Below are 13588 nucleotides of genomic sequence, written 5' to 3'. Positions count from 1 at the left end.
GAATGCTGATGCAGACAGATGTAAAGTTAATGAAAATAAATACACCCATGATGAACAGTTTGTTGAAAATATAATTATACCATCTGGTTTCTGTTAGTTACTTTTTAGTTAATATTAAACATAACCAATCTTTTTGCCTGTTTGTTTGTTTTAATGAGGCCTTAATATTTTCAGTAATACAACTTTTATATCTGAAATACACAAAAAGTTATAATATTAGATATCTATGAAAATGTACATAATTATAGTAAAGTTTTTACACTTTGTTAACTAATGACTGCGACTAAATCAAAACTAAACCACAATGTTTTTTGCATTTTTTAATGTCTACAGTGAAATTTGATGACTGCCATGGAAATGAGAAAGTGAAATTTGATGTTTCGCATCCTGACTTTAAAGTTGATGAAGATGGCTCTCTTGTCCCAGTCAGGGATGTCATAGACAGTGGAAGAATTCTTTTCATTCATGGACGTTCGGCACATGCGGATGATATGGCAGAAGTACAAATTCTTGGAGCTCCTGAGAGGAGGCCTCAAACACTAAAGGTAAAGAGTCTGCAGTGTGTGTATATGATTTCATATTCCAAATGCAAGATATGCATTAACATCTTCTGTCAATTTGAATAGAGGCATGTGTATGACCAGGAAGACACTTAGTAGCTTTAAGTGACTGAAAGAAAATGAGAAAGAGAGAGGATGGCCCTGGGGAGTGATGATAAATTGTGACGTGCAATAAGTCAATGGGTTCAAGGCCTTGTTATTTTTGAATTATTGATTATCTTGACAGCGGGAGACAAAGAAAAACATTGCAGATAATGACTTATGACAAATTAAATTTCATGCCTACATAAATATGTTACATGAATGTGATATGAGTGTAATTAAAAAGAATTATCTTTTTGCCACTGACAGCTCTTGGGTGGGCGGTGGGGGGAAATCATTCTGACCCTGTATTTTTTTTCCAATGAGCAGAGGCTACAGAGACCTAAGAATTTCATGTCATATAGTTTGTTTGTCAATCTGAATCTCCTTAGCCTTTTTCAGGTAGACATTCTCATACTGTTGAAAGCAATAAAAAGACCCATATCTTGGAATATTATTACATTACTATTCCAACAATCTAAATAATCAAGTAGATCCTTACAAGTAGATACATCAATGTACAGTAAATTACTAGCATATGAAATTGGATAGTTGTGCATCTAAAACATCACAGATAAAACTAGTAAATGTTTATAAGAAAATGGATGGTTTTTCAAAGAACTCTAATATCTGCAATATTTCCAAAATGTTTATCTTTGTTGAACAGGGATATACCATGTAGTGTTAATGCAAAGAACAGGAAATGTATAAGAAGTTTATCTTATACTTTTCAGATTTAAAATCTGAAGAACCAAGGCAATGTCTGTACAGTTCAAGTTTATATTCTGCAAATTGTCTACAATAGTTAATTCATTCCTTAGACCAAGGACACAAAATATGCTGCCCTAACGGTATGGTCCAGGCTATAGTCTGAATATGTATATAATAACTGTCAGCTTGTAAAATACAGTTTCAGTTATATCCACTAGATGTCCTTTGGTACCTTTCTGTTAGTAGTCTATTGTATAACAACAATAGATGAGCTAGAATAGCATTTGTTTTGTCTTAGAAGCAGAGTGTCACTGGAGAAATGGACAACAGCATTTTCTTTTCTGAGAAAAAAATCAAAGTCCCATTTGCTTAATTTGATCCCAGCAAGTGGCTGTTTCTAAAGGATTTACAACTACAGTGGTACTATGAAACCATTCACTGTAAAAAGTACTACAAATATATATACAAATATACTGGAATTTAGGAAAAGATGTGAGATGAATGGTGCAACTATGAAGGCTCATTGTATTGCCGATGAAATTTAGTTGGCATCGGCACCATAGCACATTAAATAAACTACCAAGTAGTGTGGTAGAGAGGAGATCATTAGGGACTGTCAGATCTCAACTGAGTCTAGGTAAATAGAAGGATTAGCTTATTTGGCTGATGTTCTTGTCGTAGTTGTTAATGTTCTAATATTCTAAAGGAGACTCTATTAAAGCATCATTTTTGAAGACCGTTGAATTTGTATGTCACAACATGCTTTTTCTAATATAAATTTCTTAAGACAAACGTTACCAAACAGAATCATGGGCTTAGTGCAAGACTTGGACAAACAGTTTAAGTAAAGACATTTATTTGATTCCATGGCAACAGATGATATCAATGATGTTACTGATGTGGCTTAACTTGTGTTTTTTTATTAGAGAATTTGATTAATTTTTGAATGCTGAATTGATTCCTATGTTAGACAAAAATACTGTGAGACATTTTCAATAGCTTGGTTGGATCCTAAAATTAGCTAAAAGTAGATTGGGCTCATGCTGTTAATCTGACTCCTGATGCTGCATCATTTAAGGTGTGAGAAGAAAGTAGGTACTATTGCTGAATTCCAAGAAGTTGTTAAATACTTTGGTGATAATGAATTTTGAGCAATCATTGTATTTATATGAGTCATACAACAAATCACTTAAAACGGACTATGTCATGAGTGTGGATATCAAAACAATGAATTGTATCCATGCAAAAGAACTCAGTCTCTGCTAGTTGTATTCCTTGTTGTGTGAGCTCAGTGTTAGACATGACCTGCTCTACTACACAGAGGTAAGGTGGTTAAGCCATGGAGCTCTGCTCAAGTGCTTTTATGAAATGCACATGGAAATTGGAGTTTTCATGAATCGAATGGGGAGCATGGTGATGAAAGTGGTGATGATCCGTAATGGACTCAGAATATTGAATGTATGATGGATATTACTGAGCACTTGTACTTTTGTGTTGAGAATGTTCAAGGCTGAAACAAACTTGTCACATATTTGTATTCAAATATGTGTGAGTTACCTCCTGTGAAGAAAAAACTTGTACATTTTCCCTTTCTGAGAGGGAACAGTAGCACAGGCTGGGATAAACACATGAATCAATACAAAATAAAAACTATTAGACTAAAGACTGAGAGTTGGATGAGTTTTGAGGTCCCCATCCCCAAATGAGTCTGCCACCCCTGCCTTAGACTTTGTGTATACTTATATTAATATGCTATACACTCCTACTGCAGTATGGTTTGACTATCATTTTCCTTGTTAAATTTTATCTATATTTTATATGGCTTTATACAACATGCCAATTGTTCATTCACTTTTCTTATAAACTTGTGTAAATTACTCTTTCCTCTGCTTCAGTAGTCTGCATGGGCTTGTCAGTTATGTTTGTTTCTAACTCTTAAGTCATATTTCATTAATATTCTGTATGTCAATCAATATTTTAACTTAAAGCCGATTTAGAAACTTTCATACAAGCTTCACCGAGCACTGTATTCTGAAAGACTGCTTCAGGCTAATGTTTGATGTGATAGAGTGTACATTGTTTTTTTTTTATATACATGTGGATCACTAGTTTTTAATAAGCTTTAATTTACTCTACTTGTGCAAATTGCCTGTGCCATTTAAGAGATTAGAGATCTTTGTCATATACATTCCAATAGTGCAATGAAATACTTGTACAACCGTTGCGGTAATGTAAAAATAAATACAGTAAATAAATGAGTAGCAGAAGATGTACAGTAAATAAGATAAAAGTTAAACAAGAAGTAACATTCAGTACAATTTTTCATAAATCAGCAGGTAGGTACAGTACACAGTATAGGGCTGACAGCATCAGGTTCCTGGGAGTTTAGTAACCTTATGGCCTGGGGAAAGAAGCTCCCCCTGAAGCTGGTGAAATAAGTGGTGAGTCTCTGGTATTGCTTCTAAGAAGACACAAGTGAAAACAGTGAATGAGCTGGATAGCTGTCATCGGAGATGATAGATTTAGCTCTTCTCAGACATCTAATTGAGTAGATGGTATGCAGCTGTGAAAAGTCACCCCCAATGATTTTAGAAACTTTACAGACAGTCATTTGGAGGAGTTTTTGATCCTGACAAGTCAGGTTACCAAACCACACTATGATTTATCTGGTCATTGCAGCAGTACATGGTCACTAGCGTTTGCTGAGCCTTTTTGAGTATACAGATGGTCTTGACTAACATCCAAAGGCAGTCGGAGATCTGAACATCTGGGAACCTGAAACTGCTGTCTGTACAGTGAAGTTGTTGATGCAGAGTGTGACTGCCTAATGGCACCATAGAGACAGGTCTTTTACCTCCCTCCTGCAGGCAGCCTTATCATTGTTACTGAAGAGGCCAATTGCAGTGATGTCATCAGTGAACCTAATGATTCCTAATGTTGCCATCATGCTTTGGCCGAGGCAGCAGCCTTGCGGAACACCTACTGTATGTGGGTCTTTTTGCCAGCAAACACCTAGACACAGATGGAGCTGCTCAGACCAAGCACTCTGAGATTTAGCATCAGGCTGCAGGGAACAATATTGTTGAAAGCAGAGCTCTAGTCAATGAACCGCATCCTTACATAGGTGTTTTTCCTTTCCAGATGTCCCACAGGAGTGTGCAGGGCAAGGGAGAGAGCATCACCCACAAATCTGTAACATTGGTATGCAAACTATAGCAGATCCAGGGTAGCAACGACATTGTGGTTAAGGTGGATCATGACCGGTTTCTCCTGACACTTCATCACCATGGAGGTTAATATGAGGGGCCAATAGTGCACAGTACATTAATAGAGGGGCAAATTGAAGATGACTGTGAACACCGGTGATGGCTGAGTTGCATACACCTTCAGGGCGCAAGCTGATGCCAACTGGCCATCAGCTTTACTGGGCTTAACCTTTTTAAAGGTTTTACTCACGATGGCCACTGTCATCTCTGATCACTGCGCTTGGTGGTAGCTCTAGAAATATGACTATCGCCATGTCTGAACTGTAAGGCACGCAAAGAGCGACGGTCATTTAGCTCATCTTGGGATAAAGTGGAGGTGTCCATGGCCACAGTTGTCAAAGTTTTGTAGTCTATAGTTGCCTGTATACCTTTGATAAGATGTTGATCGCTGATGCTAAAATAATTTTCCAGTCTGTTTCTGGCTTTACCACGTTAATTTATCTCCATACCTCATTCCTGAACCCTTGTTATTATATTTAAAAGCAGCAGTCTGCTCCCTCAGGAACATGGGAACAGTTCTGTTCACTCAGGGCTTCTGGTTAGGGTAGGAGTGTACATTATGGGTCAGCATACACAAGCTCATACAGAACCTGGCATAAGCCATCACTGAGTTAGCATATTCGAGATTCTCAGAAGAATCATTAATGACGGACCAGTCAGTCAAATTCAAACAGCCCTGTAGTCTCCCACAATGGTGGAAATAGCTTTCAAGTGCTGACTTTCCTATTTACAAATGGCAGCATGCAGCTCTTCTACTGCAGCTACACTTGGAGCTTCCGTTGGATCATAAACAGTCATGAGTAGGTGGTGGTTGGGAGCATGCACCGAGTACAGTGCCACACCCACCACACAGCAAACCACCTGAATTGAGATTAGAGTACAGCTGTGCAATGGGTGACACCTCAGCACTAGGTTTTTTTACAGTGGCTGAAGTGCCAGTCCTGCCACCAACCATCAAGTTTTCCCTGCAAGTCATGAGTAGCACTGAGAAGAACTGTTTTGGCAGGTAAAAAGGTTGGCACTCATTAGGTGTTCCAAAACAGGTCAACAGAACTGGAAACCACTTTCACATCAGTGCACCTGAAGTTGTTAATAAAAAAAAAAAAGCACACACCACCTCCTTTTGTCTTGCCAGTGACTGCCATGCTGTCACCTGAATGGTATACAGAAAAGGCCAGAGGTTGAATGGCTTTGTTTGGAGTGTTTGGGCTCAGTCAAGTACAGTATCTGTGAAGCAGAACACACTGCATTTAAACAAGCCTGTTTGTGAGCAGATGCAGATGTGAAGTTTAACTTGTTTTCTATGAATTGGGGGTTAGCCAGCAGGATTGAGAAAATCGGAGGACAGTTTGGGAGTTGCCACAGCCTGGTCAGGAAATCACATTGCCTTCCTCTCCTTCGCCAAGTCTGCTGAATGTTATTGTCCTATCTGCGCACATAGTTATAAATAATACCTTCAGGTGTGCCCTTCATGTTGAAATTTAATGTAACATTATTTCTAATGTTCAGTCATACATAATAATGCAACTTGCACCACACAGTAAAATGATAAAAAAAACAGAAAAAGGTATGGAGAGAGCAACTTGTGTAGCCCTTATTCAGCACCATTTTACTGTTTAAGCATTTAATGTAATTAATCCAGTGTCTTTAGGTATTGCATATAATCTATTTTATCTGTCCATAAAAGAATAATTTGGCTGATGGAAAGACCTTAACATATTCATGCTGATGTAAACACATCTGATTCTTAGGGGTATTACTACTAAGGCCGTAAATGGATATATCCAATTTGTTTTGTGTTTAGCAGAACAAACATTCTATACTTTTTAACATGTATATAAATATTTTTGATTTGTCTTCGGTGTGCTCAGATCCAAAAAAATATATAGCCATCTTAAATGAAATGTCACCTTTTTGTCATTTAAGTGCCATTTATTTGTCATTTTATAATCAATGTTTTTTTCTTTACAATTACTCTTTCAACAATTATTCAAACTTTTAAAAGATTTTTGCTAAATGTTTTTTTTTTTTTGCTTAGAATTAGTGTTTCAATGCTCCAGCAGATGCAGCTTCTGACGTCAGTGGTTTCTAATGAAAGACAGTTTGTAGTCAATCAAGTAACAAATAAAGTCAATGGCTGGCAATGACTTTAGCGTTAAAATTTGCATCTGTTTTCCTGAATATTTAATAGAGGAGTCTTTCATTACATGACTAAAATTTATTTTAATTTGGTGTTACTTTACAGTAGATGCTATATGTTCTTGTATGTACAGGCAAACACATTAACAACATAAATCATTTTGCAAATTATTCATTATCATGAATTATCTCTTTATTTTTTATGACTTAATCTATCCAACAAGATTTTATTTTCCTGAAAGTAATTGCTTTCAGGCATGTTTCTGTAAAGTGTAATAGTTTCTTTTACAAGTATCTTAATTAGGTTAAGGCTGATGGATGTGCTTATACTGTAAAGATTTTTGCTGCTTCAAATATTTCTTGCCACTAAGTCTCACAGACTGTACTGAAGGTAATGTTGCATCATACACACATGTATTAGTCTTTCCAGACTTGATGCTCTATTTTATTGAGCAGTCATTCTTAAAACACAATTGTTTGAGCTGAAGAGTTTTAGATTCTAAGACCATGTCCACATGTACCTGGGTACTTTTTAAAACATTGTTTTTTGTATGCGTTTTGGCCTTTCATCCACAGACGTACTGCGTTTTAGGTCTCTGAAAATGGACCTTTTGGAAAAACTCTTTCCAGAATGAAGATGTTTAGAAACTCCATCTTCCTTGTTTGCATGTTGACAATGTAAACAGTGTTTTTGGTTGTAACATCAGAGTGTACATTGGTATCTTTTGATTGATTGCCAACGTATGCACCGTTATCATTTTTTTTTAAATAATTTTTTGCAGCTGCGGTCATTGCTAATGTAGTGCTGGTGTTTACCTTGTTAATGGGACTTTTTACATGTTTACATTGAAGCCTACAATTACTTTATCGCTATATTGAACAACAGAGGTGTCAGAATGCACTACAGAGGTCACTGCCACATCGAACACTCCAACACAGTCCTCTAGTTGGTGGGACAACTTTGAGAATGAAGTAACTGTTGCTGAGGAGAATTTTAATTTGTGAAGGATATCACTGTTATCTTTGAGTGAGCTTCTTCGCCTGCACAAGACAACTGTGAGATCACCCGTCAGTGTTGTCAAAAATGTTAGCTGCACACTCTACTATTTAGCAGATAAGGGGAGATTACGCAAGACAGCAATTGCCTTTTGGTTGTCAATACAAGTGGTGTCAAAAATAGTAAGGCAAGTGTGTGAAGCATTACAGTTCATCTGGTCCCTGTGTATATATAATTACTTAAAGTCCAAAGTAGAGGAACTTGTAGCAGGGTTTCTCCAGGGCTCATGTAGAAATAAAGCAGTCATCCACAAATTCCATGGATTACTTGAAAAGAAAGTGGAGGTTTTCTCTTAACATACAAATAACCTATAGTCTTTATTTACTGACATCATAGTGAAATGGTTGGGTGGTGTTTGTTCATGATGCCAGTATTTTTGCAAATTCCAGGCAGAACACATGTTTGGAAAAAAGGGTGATAGACATTAATCATGACATTCCCTTTAATATCTTTCTGAATTGTGCTGTTGATGGCGGATTTTTGCATTTTCATGTGGATAGAGACTTTTTAAAAACTCATTTAAAAAAATACCCAGGTACATGTGGACGAGGCATTAGTCACTCACCAAATGTTTTATTCATTTCCTTTTAAGGGGATAACTGGAAACAAAACACTATTAAAAATGTTCACACACACATTTTTGGCTTTAAATGATTTTACGGAAGAAGTATATTTTACTATATTAAATAAAATATAGATCATTGCTCTGACAGACTTCTAATCTTGGGGTGCACATTGGTCATGCCAAAAAATGACAGTGTGGGGCTGGCTCGTCTAGTTGTTTCATGTTTCAGTTCCAGCTACAGCTGGAATGTCTTTTTTGTTTTCCATGAATCTGTGCAGATGCATCACACTTCTTGTTCCATCAGGAAGAAAGAAATGCCATGTAAATAGCAATACATAATGTTATTGGGCATTACAGTATTCTGATGAGAAGGGGAAGGCTCCTTTAAGTGTTGTTTTGAGACAGTAGATGGGCTCAAGTATAATTTATGCAAATTAGCCATATGGTGCTGTGCACAGGAATCAGTGTTATACAGTATATGTGATAGCAGTATTCATTTTGGTCAACTAATATCACTGAAATGAAAATACTGCAATTTTTTTTTTTTTTATGCATGCAGCATGGAAATCTGGCAGGAGAACCTGATCAGGTCATAACATCCCACATGTGTGAAGCAGATCAGTATTAAACTTATAGTAGACCTGTGTGAAAGTTCTGTGGACAACTGTTATGGCTCTGTAATGTCATGCTGGCTGCTCAAAGCATCATGCTCCACCGGGAAAAAATGTTTGCCTAAGCTGGCTGCATGACAAATTATCCAGGAAAATATTTGGCAAACAAGGTCACTGACAAACACAGCATATTCTGTGTAAAATGTGTTCACAAATTTCTAATGCTCATAAATAAAAGGTCAGTCAGTAAGAACAGCAAAAACTGATCTATCGCATGAATGTTTTATTCACTCGCAATTGTTTGTATCATATTCAAGAGTAAAGAGCTCCAGTGAACTAATATAACCACCCCTGGTAAAAACAAATACAGTATAAAGGAAAAGACTCAGTTACATAGTACTTTTGATAAACACTGTAATGCACTATAACTGAGGCACATTATCTTAGGAAACATAGTTAGTATTACATAAATACAAAGAGAAAATGGATCAAAAAACAGTAACATGAAACTTTTAAATAACAAAAACATGGCAACCAGTGTAGAAAGGGATGGGGTTTAATACTAGAATCCCTGAAGCCTACAAAAAAAGTTGTAATGCCGGGCCACCTTAAATTCCTTGGCTCCACTTCATCAGCATCTTTGTTTTGCAAATGTGTCAATTAGCACAAGCAGCCTGCTATCCCATCCCCCACTGATGCAGTTGAAGTTGTCCCAGCTAAAGTTTCTTTATCTGGGTGTGAAGTGCTTTGAATTGTATAGGGTAAATAATATATCGTTATTTGGAAACAATTATCTGGATAATTATTGGATGAGAGGAAATGTGTGGCAAGAAATGTTGAGCACATAACTAAAACAAACTTTTTCGATGTTATTGTAATAATGACACAAAGTGTATAATGTGTGAAGACTGAAGTCCTAATATCAAATAAACATGTACACTTTTATTCAAGAATATAACAAAAAAAAGAACTTATTCAATTACATGCTTCTGTCAATGAGTTAAAAACCCAATCTCAAATGTCAATCGACAGAAAGTTGACATGCTTTCTTGGACGGTGCAGAGGTAAGAACTGAGTCTGGGTGTTCCTCATTTTGAGTAATGAGCTGCTATTTTTATTATTATTATTACGATAATATACAGTAATAACATACATTATATTTGAGTCTGTAGCACCTGGTGTAATTTTTTTCTACCTGTAAAAGATATTGCTGAAGGGATATAAGCAGACACACAAGCGCTGGTGAATCATGTCTTCTTGGTATCTTGTCACTTGAATTTTTGGTTTTTCAGTTTTATTCTTAAATAAAAACACACTTGTTTCTTTATACCTCTGTTGAAAGTGTCCCTATCCGCAAAGTTAATATATTGCCTTACACAGCTTGAATGAATATAAAAATAAATATCTTGGCATGCAACATATCTTGTTTATATATTCTTTCACTTTAAATATTAGAATATTTTTCAATTAAAAAAAAAACTTTCCAGGGTTGTGCTTTCACTGGTTAAAAAAATACTTCAGTATTTATTAGTGAGAAGAAAAACAATATATTTCAATCAGTTAGGCACTTACAGTAACAAATGCAGTAAGATCTTTTTTGTAGAAATAGTTTAAAAGTTTACAACTACACTCACATGTTTCTTGGATATGCAAATAATTTTAAACAAGTGACATGTAGGATTATTATAAAACAGTCTGCATCAGTGTCAGCACATATTCATGTGCTACAGAAATGCATATGCAAAAAACTAGACAAAAAAAACTTTAACAGGAGTTGTTTTGCTTTTCTTTAGCAAAACATTTTACCAATTGCATAAGCAAAATTTACTCGACATTTTCTTAAAGTAAGCTAAATAATCTTCAATACAAATTTCTTCATAAGTCAATAATTCTTTCTATAAGGAAAACAAGATTTAATGTCCTGATATAAATACTTTTCGCTTGCTTAGATTTCATTTTTTCAGTGTGGCCTCTTTCCAGTGACACTTTACATTTTTTTTCTGTGTGTATTTCCTGCCTTACACTGCTTTGTTCTAATGAGAGCCACAGTGACCTGAAGGTATGAAATGACATAAACGGCTGTCTGAATATGCATCAGACTTTAATCATAAAAAGTAAAAGCACACATTTTAATTGGCTAGAAACAAAATATTAAAGTAAATAAAAATAAATGTTTTCTATAAAATAGGTTAGAAAAATTACAGCCATACTTATTTCACAAAATAGGTAGGCAGCATAATGCAATGATTATCAAAGTAACCACATCAGTAGTCTTCACTCATTTTGTAGTCTTTGAGCGGTTCATTCACAAAAATGGTACTTCATTCACTATAGCTTTGTTGTGTGACTTTACCTGGCACTGCCTCTGCAATTTAACTGTGTCAATGATTGTCTTTTGTTACCTCTTGTTATAAGAGGTGGCTGCTGCTGTCTCATTTTGTTTGCAGTTCAGTATGGAGTACATTATAAACAATGTGGGTGAGAACAGGTTTGTCTTTTAGGCATGTAGCTTATTTGCCATAAAAAGTGGCGGTGACGTTTTTTCCCCATTATCTGTGAGGCTCAGTGAGTCGCATCACCAGCCGCAGACCGTCTTTCCCTAGTTATAAAGTGTAATCTTTCTCTAAATAGGGAATAGCATATAACATATATGTATGTTATTTACATCAGCAGCCATCAAAAATTTGATGCCAGGCATATCGTGGACTATCTTACAAACAGACCTCAGTATGTGTGTCTCGGGAACTGCAGGTCTGACATTGTGGTCAGCAACACAGGAGCGCCACAGGGGACTGTACTTTCTCCGGTCCTGTTCAGCCTATATACATCGGACTTCCAATACAACTCGGAGTCCTGCCACGTGCAAAAGTTCGCTGACGACACTGCTATCGTGGGCTGCATCAGGATTGGGCAGGAGGAGGAGTATAGGGACCTAATCAAGGACTTTGTTAAATGGTGCGACTCAAACCACCTACACCTGAACACCAGCATAACCAAGGAGCTGGTGGTGGATTTTAGGAGGCCCAGGCCCCTCATGGACCCCATGATTGTCAGAGGTGACTGTGTGCAGAGGGTACAGACCTATAAATACACGGGTGTGCAGCTGGATGATAAATTGGACTGAACTGCCAATACTGATTCTCTGTGCAAGAGAGGACAGAGCCAGCTATACTTCCTTAGAAGAATGGCGTCCTTCAACATCTGCAATAAGATGCTGCAGATGTTCTATCAGACGGTTTTGGTAAGCGCCCTCTTCTACGCGGTGGTGTGCTGGGGAGGCAGCATAAAGAAGAAAGACGCCTCACGCCTGGACAAACTGGTGAGGAAAGCAGGCTCTATTGTAGGCATGGAGCTGGACAGTTTGACATCTGTGGCGAAGCGACGGGTGCTTAGCAGGCTCCTATCAATTATGGAGAATCCACTGCATCCACTAAACAGTGTCATCTCCAGACAGAGGAGCAGCTTCAGCGACAGACTGCTGTCACTGTCCTGCTCCACCGACAGACTGAGATCGTTCCTCCCCCAAACTATGCGACTCTTCAATTCCACCTGGGGGGGTAAACATTAACATTATACAAAGTTATTGTCTGTTTTTACCTGCATTTTTATTACTCTTTAATTTAATATTGTTTTTTTTGTATCAGTATGCCGCTGCTGGAGTATGTGAATTTCCCCTTGGGATTAATAAAGTATCTATCTATCTATCTATCTATCTATCTATCTATCTATCTATCTATCTATCTATCTATCTATCTATCTATCTATCTATCTATCTATCTATCTATCTATCTATCTATCTATCTATCTATCTATCTATCTATCTATCTATCTATCTATCTATCTATCTATCTATCTATCTATCTATCTATCTGCTTTGTTTGACGTGCACTGTGTAAAAGAGCATCATTGTTTCACTGGGAAATATTATGTTCAGTCCTCACTTAAATGCATTATACAGTTCTGCAAAATTTATGCCATGAGTCTGATACTGATGCAAAGCTGTCAATATACAACTATCATCAGTTTGGATAGGAGGGTAAAACACACAATGGCACATTATGGGCAGAGCAAGACATGGGTTAAGAGCACAGTATTTGTCAGATTGATGCTGGCTGTGTACTGTGTGTTCCAAATTGTGTGCAAACATTGTAATGCACAGACACTGCATACTGGACAATGCATGCAAATGCAAGAATAAACAGTCAGCTCTCCCTGCTTGTCTACACATCTCCAGTCAAACCATTACGTGTGAAAGTTTGTGAAACTGTGTGTGTATGTGATTCATAACGTGCGCCTTCATTGCAATACAGCTGGTTATTCTTGACTTTGCATATATTGTCTTGTCTGCTGTTATTGTAGAAACATTGAGAGTGAGTGGTCTTCAGACACTGCGCTCTTCACTTGAGGATTGTTCTGTCCACAATATCTCGCATGTTCTACTTTTCCTATGTGAAACTGATCCTGGCTGTGTACTTTGTTTTTTATTTAGTATTAAAATTTTGCAATGCAATTTCAGGCAACTTTATTTGACATTTTTTACGTAAATGAAATGACTGGAGCAGTATCCATTTTCAGATTAGCTTATAATTGATTTTATT

General features: G+C 36.8%; 1 protein-coding gene across 1 annotated transcript in view; it reads left to right on the top strand.

Annotated features, from left to right (window-relative positions):
• cdh13 (cadherin 13, H-cadherin (heart)) overlaps positions 1 to 13588 on the top strand; it is a 1360987-nt gene that overhangs the window by 429002 nt on the left and 918397 nt on the right. The window contains exon 3 of the mRNA XM_028810133.2: positions 334 to 545. Within this exon, the coding sequence (XP_028665966.2) occupies positions 334 to 545 (212 nt within the window). The remainder of the gene's footprint in view (positions 1 to 333; positions 546 to 13588) is intronic.

This window comes from Erpetoichthys calabaricus, chromosome 9 (genome assembly GCF_900747795.2).
Source record: "Erpetoichthys calabaricus chromosome 9, fErpCal1.3, whole genome shotgun sequence".
In the NCBI taxonomy this organism is placed as follows: Eukaryota; Metazoa; Chordata; class Cladistia; order Polypteriformes; family Polypteridae; genus Erpetoichthys; species Erpetoichthys calabaricus.
This window is presented reverse-complemented; position numbering and strand designations above follow the sequence as displayed.